The sequence below is a fragment of the Lactuca sativa genome, chromosome 1 (assembly GCF_002870075.4).
Source record: "Lactuca sativa cultivar Salinas chromosome 1, Lsat_Salinas_v11, whole genome shotgun sequence".
Classification (NCBI taxonomy): Eukaryota; Viridiplantae; Streptophyta; class Magnoliopsida; order Asterales; family Asteraceae; genus Lactuca; species Lactuca sativa.
The window spans coordinates 230,507,396-230,529,767 of NC_056623.2; the positions used below are offsets into that span (position 1 = coordinate 230,507,396).

The 22,372-nt window shown below is 39.4% G+C and overlaps 1 protein-coding gene across 1 annotated transcript; it reads right to left on the reverse strand.

The window, feature by feature from the left end:
* Positions 1–10,028: 10,028 nt before the first annotated feature.
* LOC128128432 (extensin-like) lies at positions 10,029–10,898 on the reverse strand. Its single transcript, XM_052767371.1, has 2 exons — positions 10,737–10,898; positions 10,029–10,670 (listed from the first exon to the last, which is right to left on the reverse strand). Exons 1-2 carry the CDS (start codon positions 10,896–10,898, stop codon positions 10,029–10,031), a joined length of 804 nt encoding a protein of 267 aa, XP_052623331.1.
* Positions 10,899–22,372: the final 11,474 nt, after the last annotated feature.

Sequence of the window (22,372 nt, forward strand, 5' to 3'; positions counted from 1 at the left end):
CAATGATTAGGATACCTTTCGTTTATGAATCCAGGAGGTTGCTCCACGTACACTGTTTCTTCAAGTTCACCATTGAGAAATGCACACTTAACGTCCATTTGGTAGACTTCAAAGTTTTTGTGTGCAGCATAGGCAAGAAAGATTCTAACGGATTCCAGCCTAGCAACAGGAGCGAAAGTCTCTTCATAGTCAATTCCTTCCTCCTGACAGTATCCTTTCACAACCAGACGAGCTTTGTTTCGTATCACGTTCCCTTCTTTGTCCATTTTGTTCCGAAAGACCCATTTGAGACCAACAACTGAGGCATCTGGAGGAGTTGGAATTAGTCGCCAAACTTTGTTCCTTTCGAATTCATTCAATTCGTCTTGCATAGCTTGAACCCAGTCGGAGTGATCAAGAGCAGTGTTAACTGTCTTTGGTTCAATTTTTGAAACAAAGGAGTTAAACATACAAAATTCTACTTTTGAGAACAAGGAAGTTTGTTTTGCCTTGAGTTGTGATCGGGTCAGAACCTTTTCAGATACATTCCCAACAACTTGAGAGACAGGATGATCTCTGGTCCATTTGGTGAGAGGAGGGTAGTTTGGATCAAAGGATGGATCCAATTCAGCGTTTATCATCTCTTCTGGTTCGGATGGACTTTCATCGTCATAAAGCATATCGGCATGCTCCCCCTCGACAGATAAGGTTTCAGGAATGTCTTGAGTGTCTTGTGCTACAGAGGTTTCTACAGGTGCTGAGCTTTCGGGTGTTGATGCACCTTCGGGTGATGAGGCACTTTCGGTTGGTGTGGTACTTTCGGTTGATAAAGTGCGTTCGGGAGTAGCTTGAGAACTGTTCTCCCCCTCAACATGTGAGCTCGGCTGTGATGATGATGGCGGATCCTCCCCCTCGACTGAAGCATTGTGTTGTGGAGGGTCGTCAGAACTTAATCCTCCTTCATTCATTCTCTTTGCAGCATCATCGATAAGTTGCTTCAGATGATCTACCTTGTTGTCAGCTGCGTTGGCTTCTGAGAGAGTTGCCTTCTCTGGTTCATCAAATAACTCAACGAACTTCTCAAAGAGGTTTGCAATAGAGGCGGTGACTTGGCCAGTTTGAGGAAAAGTTTCTCCAGCTGTGTCTTCGTTGGCCTTTAGCTTTTTGACATAGCTATCATCAAAAGTCACGTAATAAGTTTCTTCTATTTTTCTTGAGCGCTTGTTTAATACCCTGTACGCTTTAGAAGTTAGAGAATAGCCCAGAAATATCCCGTCGTCGGCTTTGACATCAAACTTGTTGCAGTTTTCTTTAGAATTGAAGATGAAACACCGTGAACCGAACACATGGAAAAACTTGACATTTGGCTTCCTGTTGTTGATTATCTCATAAGGAGTGAGAGTGAAGCGCTTATTGAGATATGACCTGTTCTGTGTAAAACAAGCAGCAGAAATAGTATCAGCCCAAAAATATAAAGGTAAGGAAGCGAAACTTAGCATAGTTCGAGCCGCTTCACACAAAGACCGGTTTCGTCTTTCGACAATTCCGTTTTGTTGAGGAGTGTAGGGAGCCGAGAAGTTATGACTGGTTCCCTTTTCGGCCAAGAATTCTTCAAATTCTTTATTTTTGAACTCCATCCCATTATCACTCCTAATGTTGCGAACGGCTTTCTTCAACTGTACTTCAACTGCTTAATGAACGTCTTTAGTTTGAGAGTGGCTTCAGATTTTTGCTTCAAAAAGAACACCCATGTAAAACGCGAAAAGTCATCAACAATAACAAGAATGTACTTGCTACTATGACAACCCGATATTTCAACTCTTTGTAATGACCAAAAAGGGTCAAGTATTGTAACCACTTTTGAGTAATAAAATTTACTTTCATAATAAAATGTACAAATAGTTCTATTTAATATCCTTCTATGTTTAAATGTCTTTGAACCATGATCGTACGTGAAAAGAACGCCCAAATCCTACTTCATATAGCGAAGTTATGATTTTTCCAAGTTCGGCTTAGCAACAGACAGCTAAAAACTCGAATCGGAGATCGAGCGACTTTTGGCCGGAATGACCTAAACGAGAATCAAAGGTCTCGACAATGGTATTCCAGCGGTAAAAAGTCTGGCAAAAACCGACATCAGATAAAGAAGTTATGAATTTTCAAAGAAATTCCTTAAACACAATGAGTTTAAAATAAATAATAAAAAAATAATTTCGGAATTTGCCGTCGGAGTCTAAACGAAAGTTGTAAAGCGTAGTCTCACCTACGCATGGATATAAAGACCATCGAAAACGGAGTTCGTATGAAGAAGATATGGATTTTTGAAGTTTATTAAATAAATTATATATTTATTTAATTCAAAAGTCGGACCTTATCCGAAGAGGAGTCAGCGTCCCCATCCGAGGTACGCGCTGCGTACCCCTGTACGCCCTGCGTACCCGAGAGACTTGGCCTCTGATCGTCCATGTCGCCCTATCCGACCCGTCCGACCCGTCCGAAGCATCCGACCCGTCCGACCCGCTGTCCCGTCCGACCCGCCTCCCCAGCAACCCGTCCCATCCGAAGCCGAGGCAGTCGAGGCTTCGGTCATGCATTACGTACGCGTACGCGCTGCGTACGAGCGTACGCCCCGCGTACCGAGGCAGTTCAGCCTTCCTATAAATAGGATGCGAGGGCTTCCGAGAAAAGGGCTCATTTCTCTCCTCTCTCTCACAATCTTGCCTCGTTTTCCGTGCCCGTTCAAACCCGAAGGTCTGGTCTTTTTGCTCAAGTCCCAAGGGTCGATTTTACTCCCGAGATTCCCGAGAATCCCGAGGAAAATCCGTTTCCCGAGACGAAACTCTGCCCGGTTTTCCATCTCGCTATCTTCAAACTTTCAAGTGAGTTCATACCCCTTAATTTACCTTTTAAATATTCTATAAATTCTTTTATATGCTTTCAAGGGGGGATTACAAGTAAAAAACACGAGTATTATCGTGTGTTACATAAAGAAACTCTTTTATATGCTGTTATATATCCAAATCACATGCGATTTATAAACCTTTAAAGGAACTTTCATATATATAACATATGTTAAAATAGCATTCTATCTTTTAAAATATAAATTTGTTGTAATGCATGTATAAACTAAACTTTTCTTAGATTATTCTTGTCTATCTTAGACTCTGCACCAAAAATCTATGCTTTCATAAACAAGTGATTCCTTTTCTAGGTATTTCTAAACAAACAAGACACACTTTTAGAAAACTATAATAGGTATAGTTTTACGAACAAATTTCTAACTCTTATGTACTAGAAACATGAATTTCAAGAAGTTTACTTTCGCATACAAGAACAAACGTAACATTTTAACAAGTAGATCTGTTTTTATACCACGGTTTTGTGAGACACTAACTTCATGTACGTTCGAGTACACATTTCAAGTCCTGTATTATATACCAGAATCCCTTGGAGGGGGAGCATGGTGTTTGTGTATAGATCTATACGGGCTTGACAACCCGCGCCCTGACTGTTAGCTGCAGTCCACCGTTTGGGGTGACAAACGTCATAACATTCCAACGCCTGAAGAACGTTGTGTATAGGCATTCCGAGTCAATAGTATGGTTATAAAACTCACAAGGGGTATTAAAAATGCATTGATTTACAAGGTTTTCAAACTCATTGGTTATTTTACACTTACATACATTTTAGAAACAAACATTGGTCTTGAGTGAAGGCTACTATTATACTAGTAGAAAATATAGGATTTTCTAAACACAAACAAACAAAGACAAAACATTTCATTTCATTCAAACATTGTCATTTAAATACTTATGAAACTCACCAGCTTAAATGCTGATCTACTCTTTCAAAATTTACTTGTATGTCCCAGGAAATCAGTAAATTTCAGGTATTCATTTTGCTTTTGATGAAGGGATGCTGCGGCGCCAGTTTAATCTCGTATTTTGACATCATATTGTAATTGGTTTTGAACATGTAACTTTTGACAAATGTAAACTTTCAATTATATATATGATGGTTGTATTGCTTTCTTTACTATGTATTCATTTGTTACGTTACCACATGAAGTCATCCGCCCCCGAACGTTCCCGCCGTTCAGGTTTGGGGGTGTGACAGCTACCACCGATACTTTCGATAGATGATGGACCGCACAGATCAATATGAAGTAATTCTAGTGGTTCAACAACTTTAGTGTTTATTATAGATGGATGACTTTGACGACTCTACTTCCCCATTTCACATGCAGCACACAAATGTTCTCTATCGTACTTGAGCAATGGAAGACCTCGAACATGACCTCCAGTGACAAGTTTATTGATGTCTTTAAAGTTGAGATGAGAGAGCCTTCGGTGCCACAACCAGCTTTCGTCAGATTGTGCTTTGGATAACAGGCAGATAGTTGGGTTCCCTTTGATAGGTTTGAGGTTCAGGGGAAACATTTCACCTTTACGCTCCGATTTGAGAATAACTCTTTTCGTCTTCTTCTCAATTATTTCAGAACCCTCATCATCGAATGAAACTTTGAGACCGGTACCTCCAACAAGCTGAGATACACTAATGAGGTTATGTTGTAGTCCTTCCACATATGCAACCTTCCTAATCGTGAAATCACCGTTTGTAATCATTCCATAGCCTTTTATGGTGCCGAAGGAGTTGTTCCCGAATTTGACATTTCCACTATTGAAAGAGATCTGTATTCCCTTAGCTCTTCCTTTCTTCCTTTCATGTGACGCGAGCAGCCACAGTCAATGTACCATTCTTCGTCAAACTGCTCGTCACTGATAACCTGCAAAAATCAAGCAGATTTAGGAACCCAAAGTTTCTTGGGTCCTCGTGAGCCTTTCACAAGAACAGGAATAGTGAGAGAGATGTCAACAAGATATGTTCTTTTTATTAGAGTTGTTTCATCTTTCTTTTTGATGGTGAAAACCTTAATTTAATTGGGATTCGTTGCTTTTGGTTTGGACTCTGGTTTAACTGATGAAACCTTCGATTTTCCTTTCGCTTCAGTTGATGGTTGAGGTTTTTGAGAATGAACAGAATGGAATTTAGAACGAGGTGGAGAGGATTTAGAAGAGTTTGAAGAATTAGAAGAGTTAGAATGAGAGAACTTAGACTGAGATGGTTGCTTGACTTGAGATTCTAGGTGACCTTTTTGCTTTTGATCATTAGTGGGATTGAACCTGGAATTTTGATCTCTTTTGTTCTCCGAACCGAACCTTTGCTTTCGGTTGACGTTGTCCTCTGAACCGAACCTTTGCTTTCGGTTGTTTTGACATTTTTGTGACCTTATAGTGTTATTCTCTGATCTCAAGTTTTTGTCACGATATGAGAAATATGCATTTTGAGATCGCCAAAATTGTTTTCTCTCAGAAAGATTCTTCTTGTATCTTTGATTTCTTTGCTGTTTTGATTTCTCATCTGCTTCGGTTGATGATGGATATTGGCTTTTGGTTTTTGCTTTCCTTCAGCTGGTTCACTCTGAACTGATGATGTTTCGCTTAATGGAGTGACTCATTTAGCAGGAATTCCTTTTTCTTGAGGAACATCTTTTGTACCACTAGTACTTGGCACATCGAAGCTATCAGGTTTATTCAAAGGTTCTGGTACATATCTGCCTTTGCTTTTCCACGAAGTCCTTTCAAACAGACCTACCGTTTCGTCAGCATTGTCGATGGGAGCTGACCAGAAGAACTCATCGCAGCCGTCGGCGTTGTCTTCGTTTACAATGGCTGTGAGTTCAGCAGTCTGATGTTCGGTTATGTCTGTGACCTTATACACCTGATTTGGAGTAGTTCTAACCTTTTGATATACGACTGCCTTCTCTGCAAGGATCGGGGACTTTTGTTGGGACAAACGAGCAAACTCCACTAAATTTTCTGAGATGAGATTCTTGTGGTTTTCGGGTTTGCTTTTGACAAATTCTGAGCAATCAACTGTGTCCTCTACAGAAATTTCACTCATATTGTCGTCCTCATTAAGGTCAGATGCATTTTCAACATCAATTTTATTGTCTGAGCTCAAGTTAGCGTTCAATGAGTCAAATTTTTGTATGGTTTCGGTCCTCAGTTTCAGTTTATCATTTTCATCCAAAAGGTTTTTAAGCATGTCCTTATGGTCCTTGGAATTAATGAAAGATTCAATTTTGTCCAGTCCATACATATACGTCGGATTAACTTCCTCAGACGAAATAACACTTTCACAATTATACGCTTCAGCATCAATTTCATCCTCCTTAAACTCAAGGAAGGGTAAAATCATGCGATGAATCTTTTGTCCTATTTCACAGTCCAAACGAAGCTGAGTAATATTAGTATAAAGACGTTTAGCAATCAAACAAAAAACATTTCTCTGTTTTAAAAGCTTTAAATTGTCTCTTTGCAAATAAATGTTTTCATCTTTGGTTTTGATTAACTCCGACTCCTTCAGTTCGATCCACATTCTCCGTTCCTCACTCTTCGAAGACACCCTGCTTATTTGGTCAGTTAGGTTAGAATTGGTGACTCGAGTTTGAGTTAAACTACTGTCTAGATGAGAGATTCTTGAATTAACACTTTTTAATTCTTTTTCGTATGAGCATTCTGGGACTTTGAATGAAACAAAAACGGATTGTACCTTCTTGATCAGTTCATCAAGCTCGTTGAACTGCACGCTGAGCGGTTTTGCTGTGAAGCACAAGTCCTCTCGCTCCTTTGCGTCTCCGTTCCCACTATCTGTGTTGTATCCCCTCATCTGAGACACGTCTGTCACCATCAAGCATTTTCCACCGCTGCCCTCATCTTTCGCCACATAAGCCTTTCCATGAGAAGGCTTCCTCACTTCATCATCTTCAGATTCGGTTGACCAGACCTCCACGCCACCGAACTCGTCATCCGCAACCGAACCCTGCACAATTAAAGCATTCATAGTGGGGTTAGAAGTAGATTTCTTTCTTTTGATCTCTTCCAGCTTTTTCAATAGCGCTGCTTCTTCATCTTTTTCATCATCCTTTTCTGCCATTTTCTTGAGGACGCAATCTTTTGCATAGTGGTTCTTTCCTCCACAGTAATAGCAGCTCACTCCCGAATCTCCTTCAGCTTTCGGTTCCTTCTTTGATTCTTCTGCCTTCGGTTCATCTTTGACCTTTTCAGAACTATAACTTCCCTGCCAATTTCTATTCTTATTTGTGGGAAATCTTTTCTTGATGAACCTCTTGGGGTTTGACACCATCATAGCATAGTCTTCAGAAGTGAGGTCGTAGTCCTCCAAGTTAAGATCTTCTTCTTCCATCACCGCTTTGCTTTTGGACAAAAGAGCCAACGAACCCAAGCTTGAGACCACACTCTTCTCCTGTAACACGATCTTTTCTTGAGATTTCAGGATGCCTACCAGTTTCGCCAAAGAGTAGGATTTAAATTGCTCATGCGCTTTAACAGTGGACACAACAGCTCTCCACTCAGATCTGAGGCTATTCAAAAACGTAACCTTCTGCTCAATAAGCTTCCTTTCAATGTCATGTTTAATCATCTTGCTAAGAAGATGATTGAAGCGATCAAACGTTTGAGTCACGGTCTCTTCGGCCCCCTGCTTGAATTCACCAAACTCAGACAAGAGTAAGGTTTGAATGGAGTGTTCAAGATCTTCGTCCGTAGAATACAATTCTCGTAGCCTGTCCCATATTTTTTTTGCAGTCAAGCATGAACTCACCAGCCTGAAAGTATCGGATTGAAGAGCGAATCTGATTAATCTCGACGCTTTGATATTGCACTGAAATTTATCTTTTTCCTCTTGAGCAATATCTTTAACGTCTTTCAAAAGATCATTATACTCCTTCTGAGTTTTAATAATCCTTGAAGTTGTTGAATGAGCGAAAGGTCCAGAAAAGATTGCTTCCCAGATGAGGTATCCATTGTCCTCAGATCCTATAACATAGTCTTCAAAGTGATGTGCCCATACTTCATAATCGTGGGTGTAAAGGATGGGAATCTTCGTTGTTGATCCAATGTTGTTTGAAATATTAATTGGATTGGATTGCTACTCGTCCATGCTTGATCGAATAACCTGTTAAAAGATCAGACTTGTAATGTATTAAATTAGGGCAAAACAATAAATATCGAGTTACGTCAATTATGGGATGATGGCTCAATAAATATCAATAAATGCGGAATAACCCTAATCGAAATCTTTTTCACAGAAAAGAAGTGTATGAATTACACAGCCTCCTGCTCTGATACCAATTGATAAGTTATAAAATTAACTTGAAGATCGATTAGATCTTTGTAACAGGAATAACGATGAACACAAAACGGAAAATAAGACAAGTTTGAATGACAATGTGTCGAATGATTTAATCAACAATCCTCAGCAGAGCTCGATAAAGAACTTCTACTTTAGAGGATTTAGGGTTTACAAGAACGATGAAGAAATAATCTATGATCTTTCGTAATCGCTATCAATCGTCTATCTAATATGCATGCAAGCATATATATTTATATTAAACCCTATCAGCTCACGGTTGGACAGGCCCAAACCAGAGTAACAAAACTTGGACTATTAACCGAGCCCAATGGACGCAATACATCAAAAAGCTACGCTACCCAACACTTGTGAATGGCATAAGCAATCTCTTGGTCCATCTTCGCTACCTCGTGAATGTAGCACACAAGCATTCGCTTGACATGGTCAATTATTAGCTGGTACTCCCGTGGATTTGACAGAAGAATATTATCGAGGAGTATCCAGTCGTGGAGATTAAGGTTCGGTATATTAGCAAGGGTGAAGTTGTGAACCGAGCCTTCGGTGCCTCGAGTCACTTTGAATTTAACATTAATAAACTTCCCTGCTGAGTAGGGCTTCAAAACCTTGACAGTAGTAATGTTCTTCGAACTCCAGTTCAAGTATTGGGGTTGAGCAAACTCCAAGTAGAACTCCAGCAGATCCCTATCTACCTTTGGGTCTAGGGAAGGAATTGCAGCAGTTGAATTAAAGCAGTGAAAGATGAATGCCTTTCACGTGATCGGCATGTCAAACTGTGCTTCCTTGGAGTTCTCGAGCCCAAATGACATTACAGGCTCAAGCCAAAGTATGTTGGGCTCATCAATAGCACACCTTTGAAGCGAATATATAGTCCAGACAGGAAACATGTACTTCTTCTTTTCTAGGAGCTCCGTCTCCATTCGCTTTTGCCCGAGCTCAGCCTGTTGTTTCTTGTACTTTTCTTCCAGCTCTTTCTCAGAGGGCTTTGCCTTCTGAAAAGGCTTTTCAGGATTCTCAGCATAGACACCATCTTCATTGTCTGTGTCATCCTCCCCAATATTCTTCTTCTTTTTCTCCTTGTTACTGACCGAAGCTTCATTAACCTTCGGTTCAATAGATGGTTTCGGTCCAGGAGGAGGCTGAGTTGTTGCCTTCTCTCCCCCTTGTTTCAGCTGGACACCAGTCACCGGAACACCCTCAATACAACTAAGGAAGTCCAATGCTGGCCTGAGCTTGTCAACCAAGTGCCATCTGATTGTAATTGTGATGATTGGATCATGCGCTTCAAGGAGATGAAGGAGGATGGAGTGAACATCAGCAGCAGAACTCCAAATGAACTCCCTTTCAGACTTCAGGTCATTGAGCTTAGCAGTATGCAGTTTGTAATTTTGCATTTTCAGCTGTGAGGTTCTCCTGTCAAGCTCATCCATGATGCGATTCTCTACAGCTAATTCTACCTCAAGTTGAGTCAGGCGATCATTAACATTAGCATGTAGAGATTCGTTGGCAGCTTCGATCGCTTGGCGTGCAGCTTCAAGATTATACCTTTCAGACTGAAGGGACCATTGAAGGTTATCCACCGAAGCGTTGACAGTTTGAGCATTCTTCTTAGCAATCGCCTGCAAAGAATCTAGAAAAAAGGTGAGCTTCAGAAACTAGTTTATCGACTTTTGCGGTCGCTTCTTTGCACTCCTTGGTAGAAGCCTCAATAGCAAGAGAGCCTTATTGACATTGGGAAGTGGAGGCTTCAATAGCTTTAGCTGCAGCAGAGAGTGAGGCATTGTGTTCTTGAACAATAGATGAGAACAAGGCATTTAAATCAGCTTCGGAGTAAGCTTCAGAGGAAGAGGATGAGAGTAGTTGATCAACTTTTCATTTATTGCTTTGAGATGACGCTTTGTAACAGACTCATCATCATCGTCGTCACTCTGTACACGGTAAGGACTAAAATACGTGGAATCAAATTCCAAGTCCTCACTGCCTAGAACAGGGGTGGTTTCTGTGGATGGAGTAGGAGATAAGGGTTTGGTAGTGGCTGGAGGTTCGGTTGTTACGGGTGGTTTGGTTGTTACAGGTGGAGTGGTTGTAACGGGTGGAGTGGGAGCGGTAGAATGAGCTCCTGTGGTTGTAGTGGTGGTAGTAGTGTCTGTGAATATAGGAGTAGGGATGGGAATGGTAGTGGATGGTTTAGTGGTTGGAATAGGAAATATTTGAGGGATGGATATTGGGATGGTTACAGGTGGAGGTGAAGGAGGGTGGGAGCGAACTGGAATTTCTGGGGTAGGGGAGCGAGGCAGAGTATCACCTCGACCCGAAGCCTCATCATCAGAGCTTTCGCTCTCAGATTCTGAAAAAGGAGTAGACCTATGTTTGGGAGAAACATACTCTGAGTCTGAATCACTGGAAGATTGGAGTATGAGCTTCCTACCAGGCTTCTTTTGTTTCTTCAGTTGAGCCTATGATGTAGCAGCCTTCTCAGACTTTTTCTTCTTAGGGGTTTGCTCCTTGGTTGATTTGCAAACCAGTGCCTCCTTTTGAGTTTCAGTTTTCTTGCCCCTTTTCGCTAGCTTGTCAGCCTCTTCAATGGAGCGAACCATGGGTGGCGTAAGCTCCCTTGGGCTTGAAGATGGAATCTTCCTGTATTGTTGTAGAACATTACGTGCTGCAGAGACACGAGCGAGCATGGTTTCAGGAACAGATCCAATAAAGGAGTACTTGGTGGGATCTGTGACTATGATTTTGGTTGTGTGAAAAGTAGCGATGGAGGAGAGAAGAGAATTCGCCATGATGGGAACATGAAGACGATCCATTTCCCAGTTAGTGATTATTGACCAAAATCGCCCACAAGAAATCTCTGAATGCCTGGATGAAGACACCAAGCTTTGTACCATTTACTGCCAGATAATAGTTACAAAATCCAAATCGATCCCATGGTACAGTCCGTATAGCACAGTCATAAAAGACTTGCTCACACCATCTGAGCCAACGCTTTTCTCAGAGAGTCCTTTGAACAGCAAAGTGAAAAGGCCATTCCATTGATCAGGTTCTGTTGAGGTTTGATTGTAAGAAGTGGTTAACGAACAGAAGTATCATGAACGGACGAAGAGTCTGCCATTGTAGAAGCTTGGAGAAGATGATGGATAGTAAGAGGAATCGCCTTTATTCTTTGAGAGAGTTTGGTAAGTGATAAAAGGTTAAAGAGTACCGTTCTAATTCCTTTTATACGTACAAGGAGGAGAGAGAAAAATCCGGCTGAGATCTTGGATTATTTCAAAAATAGAGCCTGACTTGACGGATTAGCAGTTGGCATACTGATGATGACGCAGGAAAGAGAAAGGACGTTTCCTTTTTGCATGCCATTCCATAAAATTCGCTTTTTCAAATCGTCAAACCGATTGGATAACCGCTGAGTCAGCTTTCACTTTATCCCAATCGTCACCCCAAAATTCATTTGAATCACCATTTCCTGTTGTGCTTTATTAAACAGCCTTAAAAGAACCAGAGTTTGGAAAATTAAAAATTTTCATGCATAGATTGTAAAAGATAAAGAAATAAAGCAATCTTTTCATGATAATTTGTGATGTCTTAAAGAGACATAAAACAATTGATTATGGGCACGAATCACTTCCTTCAAATTCAAGAGAGACATTAAAGTGTTTGCTTGGTTTCCCATTAAATAACGATCAATAACTTGTTAAGAAGTATTGAAAGGCATCTTTTTGAAGGTTATAAGGGGTGGCTTTCGCTTCAATTCATAATTTCGATACTTGATACAACACCGAAACTGAATGAAGTACTTGTGAGATCAATGTGATATGTTGAACAAGTAGGTGGGATATATTTTATAATGACAAAAGAAAGCATAGAAATCTCAAAAACAAAATAAATTGGATCTTTAGGGAAAGAAAAGCCTTGGTTTTAGGCGAATTCATAAAAGATCACTTAAAAATAAAAAGAGATTTCATTAGGTAACAAGTAAGATCTTGAATATGAGAATTCACCGTCAATTCATTATTGGTGTTGGATTGTGGGTTTCACTAAGTTCATAGTGGCATGAAACTAAGATCATTAACGCAGATTTTGTATAACCTTAAACCATAGTGGTAAATACTGAGAGTCTCAAGGGTTATATTGGTGAAACGAATTATAATGGAGAAAAATGATGGAGATGGTAAAAGAAGCGAATGTACCTCTGCTCTAAAGAAAAAGAATGACCAAGCAGAAAACTCTAAACTCAATGTGAGTGGAGTAAGGTAGCTCATGATTAGAGTGAATATTGCAGCCTGGATTGGGAAAACATGATTTGTATATATCCTGTTATTAAGGCTTCACTCAAAATCTTTCGAGACTTTAGTCAACATACAGCAGCATGCTTCTAGGGACGCCTAACCAATAAAAAAAATTACCTGCCTTACCTTCGCCATCGAGAATTACACTTATACAAAAAAAAAACATTAGATAAAAATAAATAAATAAATAAATATTTTTGTATTTTGTGAGAATTGACCAATTGAACGAAAGAGAAAAATATTTTTTGATTTTATGAATATAAAAGAAGTATTTAAAAAGGTGCACAAAGGAATACAGTCAAAATGCCTTGATAAGAAAAAGAAGCGAACGAGTTCAGAAGGAACGAACCCGAAATAGACCGAACGTTCGGTTCATTTAGGTTCATGGTCGAACTTCACCCAAAATAGACCGAACCCGAAATAGACCGAACATTCGGTTCATTTTGGTTCGCTCTATTTATCTTGTTACCTTTATTGAAACGAAGGCGATTTTGGTACGGATTCGGCTTCCATCATTCCTAGGCCTTGCAGAATCTTATTGAAGCTCGCTTCAGGTAAAGCCCTAGTGAATATATCTGCTAGTTGATCGATTGTCCTGACGAAGTGAATTTCAGCGTTACCATCTTCGACGTGATCCTTGATAAAGTGGTACCTCGGTGCTATATGTTTAGTCTTTGAGTGTTGCACTGGGTTGTGACAAATCCTAATTGCGCTTTCAGAGTCGTAATATAGTTGGATTTTCTTCATGTTTAGCCCGTAATCCCTAAGCTGACTTTGTATCCATACGACTTGAGATGTGAATGATGTTGCAGCAATGTATTTAGCTTATGCAGTGGAGAGAGAGAGACACAAGTTTGTTTCTTCGATTGCCAGCTAACCAATTTATCATCTAGAAATTGGCATCCTCCAATGGTGCTTTTACGATCTAATCCACAGCCACCTAAGTCAACATCTAAAAATGATTGAACAAAGAATCATGAGTTGGTTGGATACCACAGACCGACAGAGGAGGTTCGCTTCAGATAGCGAACGATGTTTTTCACTTCTTGCAGATGAGGTTCGCGTGGGTTAGCTTGAAACCTTGCACAGTAATAGACTGAAAACATGATGTTAGGTCTACTAGCTGTGAGATACATCAAAGACCCAATCATTTGACGATAAAGTGTCATATCAGCAGTTGGTTTCTCCAATGAGGGTGTAAGCTTTGTCCTAAAGGCCATAGGCACTTTCACTTTGGAGTCTCCCGTCATCCCAAACTTAGCCAACAGTGTCTTGGTGTATGCCTCCTGATTAATAAAAATGCCTTCGAGTCCCTGTCTAATGTTTAATCCAAGGAAAAAGTTAATTGGACCCATTGAGCTCATCTCAAATTTAGTTTCCATCAACTTCTTGAATTCAGCTGTTAAGCTAGGATTCGTGGAGCCAAAGATGATGTCATCAACATAAATTTGGACTATCATAAGGTGGTTACCTTCTCTCTTGCGAAAGAAGGTTGGGTCAACCGAACCTTGTTTGAATTTAGACATTTTTAAGAATCAAGTTAGAGTTTCATACCATGCTCTGGGAGCCTGTTTTAGGCCATATACTACTTTGTCAAGGACATAACAATGATCTGGATACTTCTCGTTCACGAATCCTAGCGGTTGCTCAACATACACAGTTTCTTCAAGTTCTCCGTTGAAAAAGGCACATTTGACGTCCATGTGATATACTTTAATGTTCTTGTGTGCAGCATAGGCAAGAAATACGAACAGACTCTAATCTTGCAACATGAGCGAAGGTCTCTTCATAATCGATGCCTTCTTCCTGACAACCAACCGAGATTTGTTGCGAATGACATTTCCCTCCTTATCCATCTTTATTCTAAATACCCATTTGAGACCGACAACTGAGGCATCCTTTGGAGTTGGAATAAGTCGCCATACTTTGTTTCTTTCAAACTCATTTAACTCATCTTGCATCGTTTGAACCTAGACTGAATGATCAAATGCATAATTAACGGTCTTCGGTTCAACTTTGGAAACAAAGGAGTTGAACATGTAAAACTCTACTTGTGAAAAGAGTGCAGCTTGTTTCGCTTTGATTTGAGATCGAGTTAACACCTTTTCAGAAGATTCCCCAATAGTTTGACTTTGAGGGTGATCTTTGGTCTATTTTATAAGCGGTGGGTAATTTGGATCACAATTGGGATCTAATTCAGCATTAACCTCTTCTTCCAATTTTGATAGTATATCATCATTGACAATGGTGTTCTCCCCCTCGAAGGATGACGCCTGTTCAGTATCTGGATTGGTATCACCTCCTTCGATTGGATTCTCAGAAGAACTAGAAGAATATAACGGTAAGCCCTCCTCCTGGAATGATGAACCTTGATCATGATGAAGAGATGGACCCTCCCCCCTGGACATTAGGACGGTCATTCGAAGGTTTGCTTGCCTCTGGTCTTTCAGTTTCTTTGGGTTGATCATCAACCATCTTTTGAGCAGTATCATCGATGAGTTGTTTTAGATTATCAACTTTGTTGTCTTTTGCCGTTGATTCAGAATCAATCGCTTTTTGAGGCTCATCAAACAGAAGCAAATATTGCTCGAAAAGATTTGAAATAGAGGTAGTAACTTGACCATTCTTTGGAAAGATTTCTTGCGTTGCACCCTCTGTTGATTTCATCTTCTTAACATAACTATCGTCAAAAGTGACATAGTATGTTTCTTCGATCTTCTTTGAGCGCTTATTGAGAACTCTATACGCCTTGGAATTCAGGGAGTAACCTAAAAATGAAGCATCTTGAACCGAACACATGGAAGAATTTCACATTCGGTTTACGATTATTTAAAATCTCGTAAGGAATAATGGAGAATCGCTTGTTCAAATACGATCTATTCTGAGTATAACAAGCAACAGCAATTGCATTAGCCCAGAAATACAAAGGCAAGGATGCGAAGCATAGCATTGTCCGAGCTGCTTTACACAGAGATCGATTTTGTCTTTCAATGATACCATTTTGTTGTGGAGTGTATGGGACTGAGAAATTGTGAGTCGTTCCCTTTTCAGCAAGAAAGTCTTCAAAATCTTTGTTCTTGAATTCCAAGCCATTGTCACTTCTCACGTTACGAACAACTTTCCTTAGTTGAGTCTCTATCTGTTTTATAAAGAGCTTAAGCTTTGGAGTAGCTTCAGACTTTTGCTTCAAGAAGAATACCCATGTAAATCGAGAGAAATCGTCCACTATAACCAGAATGTACTTGTTTCCACCAATGCTTTCAATAGACGAGGGTCCACACAAGTCAATATGTAACAGCTCCAATGGTTCTATCACTTTTGTATTGATAATAGAAGGATGGCTTTGCCTGCTTTGCTTTCCCATTTCGCAGGCAGCACAGAGATGTTCTTTGTCAAATTTTAGAATTGGAAGACCTCGAACATGATCACCTAAAACCATCTTGTTGATATCCTTGAAATTCATATGAGAAAGTCTTTGATGCCATAACCAACTTTCATCTGAGTGAGCCTTCATAAGAAAGCAAACTATTGGTTTACCTCGAATTGGGTTGAGGTTCAAAGGATACATTTCCCCCTTTTCACTTTGACTTCAGCAGAACGTTGTTGGATTTCTTCTCGAAAATCTCTGATCCTTCATCATCAAATGATACCTTCAAACCAGTGCCAACTACCAGCTGTGAGACGCTGATAAGGTTGTGTTGGAGCCCTTCAACATACGCCACTTTTCTTATAGAGAAATAATCATTAGTGATCATTCCATAGCCTTTGATAGTACTAAATGAGTTGTTGTCGTACTTCACAATACCACCATCCTTGAGAGACCTAAACTCCCTCAGTTCTTCTTTCCTCCCTGTCATGTGACGCGAGCAGCCACTATCAATGTACCATTCTTCGTCAAACTGCTCGTCACGTATAACCTGCAAAATATTTAGCAGATTTAGGAACCCAAAGTTTCTTGGGTCCTTATGAGCCTTTTACAGGACAGGGAATAGTAAGTGAAATATCAACCAAGTAAGTGCGTTTAATTAAAGTTGTTTCATCTTTTCTTTTTATGGTGAAAACTTTAATTTTGGTTGGTTTAGTAGGATTGGGATTTGTAGTGTTGACGTCAGCATTCTTTTGGATGTCTTTTGGAAGTCTGTTACCTTTTGGAAAGAGTTTTCCTTTTCCCTTTAAATTAATTGAAGGACGAGAATTGGAATGTGAAGTGTTGGGTCCAGAAGTGGCATAGGATCTTATGTTTGTCTGATTGGACTTGTAGGGATGGGGACCGAAACTACTCTTTTGGTTGCTGTTGAGTGGAGAGCCGAGACCGCTCTTTCGGTTAATATTGCTTCGAGGACCGAAAATCTCCTTTTGGTTCCTTTCGGTCGAGGGACCGAAACTCTCCTTTCGGTTCCTTTCGGTCGAGGGACCGAAACTCTCCTTGCGGTTCCTTTCGGTCGAGGGCCTGAAACCATCCTTTCGGTTCCTTTCAGTTGAGGGACCGAACCCTTTCGGTTGATGTTGTTCTGAGGACCGAAACTACCCTTTCGGTTCCTTGATTCTTCTTGAGATTTGTGCTTCCTCTCGATCCTTATAAAGTGAGGATTTTGTGATCTCCAAAACTGTTTTCTTTCTGAGAGATTCTTCTTGTATCTCAGATTTCTTTGGTGTTTTTGATCAGCCACCTGTTTTGGATTTCTGTGGATGTTGGCCTTTCTCTTTGACGCATGTGCACACCATTCACTTTTTGTTGAGGATGTTTCATTAGTGGTTTGCGCAGGTTCGCCCAATAAACTTTTGGTTCCACTTGTACTTGGCACATCATATCTTGTAGGCTCATTTAGTGGTTCAAGTATATATCTACCTTTCACTCTCCATGAGGTCTTTTGAGATAGGCCCTTCGTTTCATCAGCATTGTCTATTGGTGCTGACTAGAAGAACTCGTCACATCCACCAGCATTATCTTCTTCCACCATAGCTGTCAATTCTGCAGTTTGTTGTGGAGTGACACCAGGGACCGTGTAGACTTGATTTGGAGTGGTTTGTAACTTTTGGTACACAACAACTTTCGCTTTGAGAACTTTGGTCTTGTCAGTTGATGAGCGAGCAAACTCAACAGAGTTTTCAGAAATCAGGTTTTTGCGTGATTTAGGTTCGCTTTTGACAAATTCTGAACAGTCCACCACATCCTCTACAGAGATTTCACTCAGATCATCATCCTCATTAAGTTCAGATGCATTTTCAACATCAATTTTATTTTTTGAACTTAATTTGGTATTCAAAGAGTCTAATTTCTGTACAGTTTCGATTCTTAATTTCAATCTATCATTCTCGTCTAACAAAATTTTAAGCTGTCCTTATGGTCTTTGGACTTAATGTAGGATTCATTATCCAGACCTATTTTATATACAGGAGATACCTCGTCAGAAGATACAACGCTTTCACAGTTGTAGGCTTCAGCATCGATTTCATCCTCCTTTAACTCAAGGAAGGGTAAAATCATGCGATGTATCTTCTTTCCTATTTCACAATCAAGATGCAATTGAGTGATATTAAAATAAAGTCTTTTAGCAATCAAACAAAACATATTTCATTGTTTAAGAAGTTTAAGATTGTCTCTTTGCAAATAAATCGAATCATCCTTAGACCTAATCAACTCTTTCTCTTTCTGCTCTATCCACATCCTCCTTTCCTCACTCTTCGACGATATACTGCTGATTTGATTAGTTAGGTTAGAATTTGTGACACGGGTTTGGGTGAGACTGCTACTTATGCTTGAAAATTTAGATTTTAAGTTATTTAACTCCTTTTCATAGTTAGTAACAAGTATATTTAGGGAAGCAAGAATATTTTGTACCTTCTTGATCAACTCATCACATTCGTTGATCTGTGCGCTGACAAGTTTAGCAGCAAAAGACCTATCCTCTCGCTCCTTATCGTCTTCTATTCCCCCGTCGGTTGTATATCCTCTCATTTGAGACACACCTTCGGTCATGTCACACCCCAAAACCAAGAACGGCGGAAACGTTCTGGGGCGGAGGACGTCATGTACAGTATCACAACAATGAAAAGTAGTAAACAAGCAACAACATCATCCATTGCATTAATAATATAATTTTAATACAAGTGTGTTCTGAAAAATTATGATAAACACTAAAGTATAATCAAAATGAAAGATGAGTCTTGAACGAGCTCCATCTTCTCTAAACCTTGCATCTGTACCTGTCTACTGTTGACCTGAGAATACAAGTTATTTTGAAAGAGAGTATCAGTTTTAAAGCTGGTGAGATCATAAGAATTTTAGTGTCTTAATTTTTATGTACGTATTTGTATGTATATGAATTGTAAGTATTGAAAATGTATATGAACTGTAAGTATTGAAAATGTTTTGTAGAACAAATGTAAACGTTTGAAAAACCCTAAAAATCCATATGATTCCTACTACTATAAAAGGGAGTCTTCTACCAAGACCTAACTGTTCTGAATGTAGCCTTCTACCAAGACCTAACTGCTCTGAACGTAGCCTTCTACCAAGACCTAACTGCTCTGAATGTAGCCTTCTACCAAGACCCGACTGTTCTGAATGTAGCCTTCTACCAAGACCCGACTGTTCTGAATGTAGCCTTCTACCAAGAACCGACTATTCTGAATGTAGCCTTAGCATTACCCTTTGGTACTAGGGTAACTAACAATGTTAACTGAAGACATCCGTAGATGTATATTTACCTCTGTTGCTAACAGCTGGGTATAGGAATAGTTAGTCCCTTAAAGTATACCTGTAATGGTATCAACCGTTGACATCCGTGGATGTGCTTTTACCTCTGTAGCTAACAGAGATTCTAGGAATGGTCAATCCCACAACGTATCCTTTGGTACTAGGATATTAAATCCAATCTATCTTGTCGATTATGTGATTGAATCACAAGGTAAAGATAAGAATGAGGATTATATAACAGAATCTATACATACAAAATGTACTAGTAATTCGTGTAAGTGTACTCATGTAAATGTATCTATGTAGATGTAGTCATGTAAGTGTATATATGTAAACGTATTCATGTAAATGTACTCATGTAGATGTATCTATGTAACTGTATTGTAATGTTCTGCGTGTACTAGCTATAACGTGTGTTCTCTCTCTATCTAGCATGTATAGTAATGTACTGTGTGTACTAGCTGTAATGTGTGTTCTCTCTCTATCTAGCAAGTATTGACTCATGAATGAACTGACTCATTGTATGATATCGTGTTCTAGTAATAGTTCTAGTGTCTTCCTAAACTACCCATATGGTAGCTTACTAGTAATGTAACTGGTACGTATGAACATGGATGTATACCCTTGCTACCCAAGGGCATTGGATGAACTGGAAGGACCTTTATGACTATATATGTATATATGATATATAACTAATATTTAAACAACCTTCGGACGGATACCCGATGTCCCACCAGACCACATCTCAAGCGCGAAAAGGAAATAGGATGGATAGCCTTCCTAAGTTTTTTAAACATTTCTGATATAACTATACATATAGATGCATGCAATTGATAATATAAAAACATAAAATAAGTTTTGTAAAAACCTTTGAACATAATTATTATCTAAGAAAAGATCGACTTGATGTCAATCTATAAAACGGTTTGGAAGCATGGGTTTGATAAAACAGTTTAAGTATAAATAAACATTTATTTGAAACATAATTGTAAATGAGTTTGAAATGGAACATACAGAGTAAAATGTATAGTTTAATAAGGAGTTTTAAACATATGAAGTGTTTATAAAAATCATTTGAAGGAAACTGTTTTGTAAAACGGCTAATGAGTAGCCAATCATTTGAATGCTGCTTATCAATCACATGTGATTGATATAATAACTAGCATGATTCTACTTTTATCCCCCCCCCCCATAAAACATTTAAAAACAGTTAAAAGATTGATTAAGGGGTATGAACTCACCTGTAGCAAGTGGATCGGAAGGAAGTGTCGGATAAGTGCTTGGTGTCAAGTGAAGACTTAGACACGCACAAAGATCCTAATAACATATAAGGATATATGTATATAAACAATTAGTCTTTAAACAACTAATAAACAAGGTCAAGACACTCTAAGGCATGACAAACACTTTGTATAAGTGTTACAAGTATTAAGGAGTGAATTTAAGTGTTGTAGGGAAAGGCTAGTATGATTGGGGTTCAAGGAACACTCTTAAAATGAGTTTACTCCCTAAGGACCAACACCCCTTGAGTTTACGGTCGTAAACTCTTGAGTTTACGGTCGTAAAATCTTGAGTTTACGGTCGTAAACTCCTAACCTTTTGACCATTTGTTGTTTTGAAGTCTTCTAAGCTATTCCAAGCATTCCTACTTCATTATTTAGCCTTGGGAAGTGTTGTGTGGCATCAAAACACTCCTAAATGGAGTTTACGGTCTAAGGACCATTTCTCCATGAGTTCACTACCTTAAACTCATGAGTTTACTACCTTAAACTCATGAGTTTACTACCTTAAACTCACAAGTTTGGTAATTGGGGTTTTCAAGTCCTTAGCTCAATCATGGCACTAGTCTAGGTTAGATTCTAGGCATAAGGAATAACCATGGGACATTTATGGGACATTTACACACTTTTTGGGGTGTTTACGGTTTTAGGACATCCCCAAACCATAAACACATAAAAATGGAAAGTTTTGGTGCTTTTTTGTGTGATAAACTATTCAATGATGGATCTAGACAAGTCCCTAAGGCATTGTGAAGCATCTAGGCACCCTAAAGCACCCTAAGGCACTATATATGGTGTTTATGGTTTTGGGAGCCTCCCAAAACCGTGAACACCTTTTCTTGGTGTTCTTGGGACTTTTCCTTGGTATAAACATGTATAGCTAGCTTTAAATGACTCTAGGATAGAAGTACTTACATTGTGGAAGCTTGAATTGAGCTAAAAGTCCAAGAACACTAGTGTGTGTTCTTGGTGTTTTGGAAAAACTAGTCAAAACACATAAATGAATGGATTAAAGGATATACAATCACTAGATTAATTATTAAACCAACTTGAAATGGTTAGAACACTTACTAGTTTGAAGATCTAGAACAAAATCAAGGATGATACTTGAAAGGATATTTTGGAGTTTACTCTTTTGGTGTTTGGGGAGTAAACTCAAGAATGACTAGTCTTGGGGAGTAAACTCATGTTTATGCATGAGTTTACGATTTTTGGATGATTTTTCGACCCAAACTTAAAAGTTTGGCCGTGAACTTCTAAGACACAAGGTGTTTGCGGGTTTTAAATTTCAAAACCCGAGACGACACTTTCTTTCACCCGTTCGTTTAAAAATAATATTAAAATAATCAAACGAACTTTATTTTTCCCAAAAACAAGTAAAAGTGAACTTGACTTATAATATGAAGTGATTGACTTTTAGGGTTTGACCGAATGAAAATTCCGGATTGTCACAGGTCACCACAAAGCACATTCCTGTTACAGGTTCTTCTTTCGCCATTATAGCCTTCCCATGAGTGGGCTTCCTGACTTCTTCATCCTCTGAATCTGTGGACCATACTTCCACACCACCAAATTCATCACGGTTGTATGTATCCTGCACAATTAAAGCATTCATAGTAGTATTGTTAGCAGCAGACTTTCTTTTCTTGATTTCCTCCAGTCTTCTTAGGAGGCTCGCTTCCTCATCTCCATCATTTATCTTTTCTTCTTTCTTTTTCAGCATACAATATTTTGCAAAATGGTTCTTGCCTCCACAGTAATGGCAATCAAATCCTGAGTCTCCACCAACTTTCCCTTCTTTCTTTGACTCTTCAGACTTCGTCCCCATCTTCGGTTCCTCCTTGATCTTTTTGGCGCTGTAACTTCCCTGCTAGTTTCGGTTCTTGTTG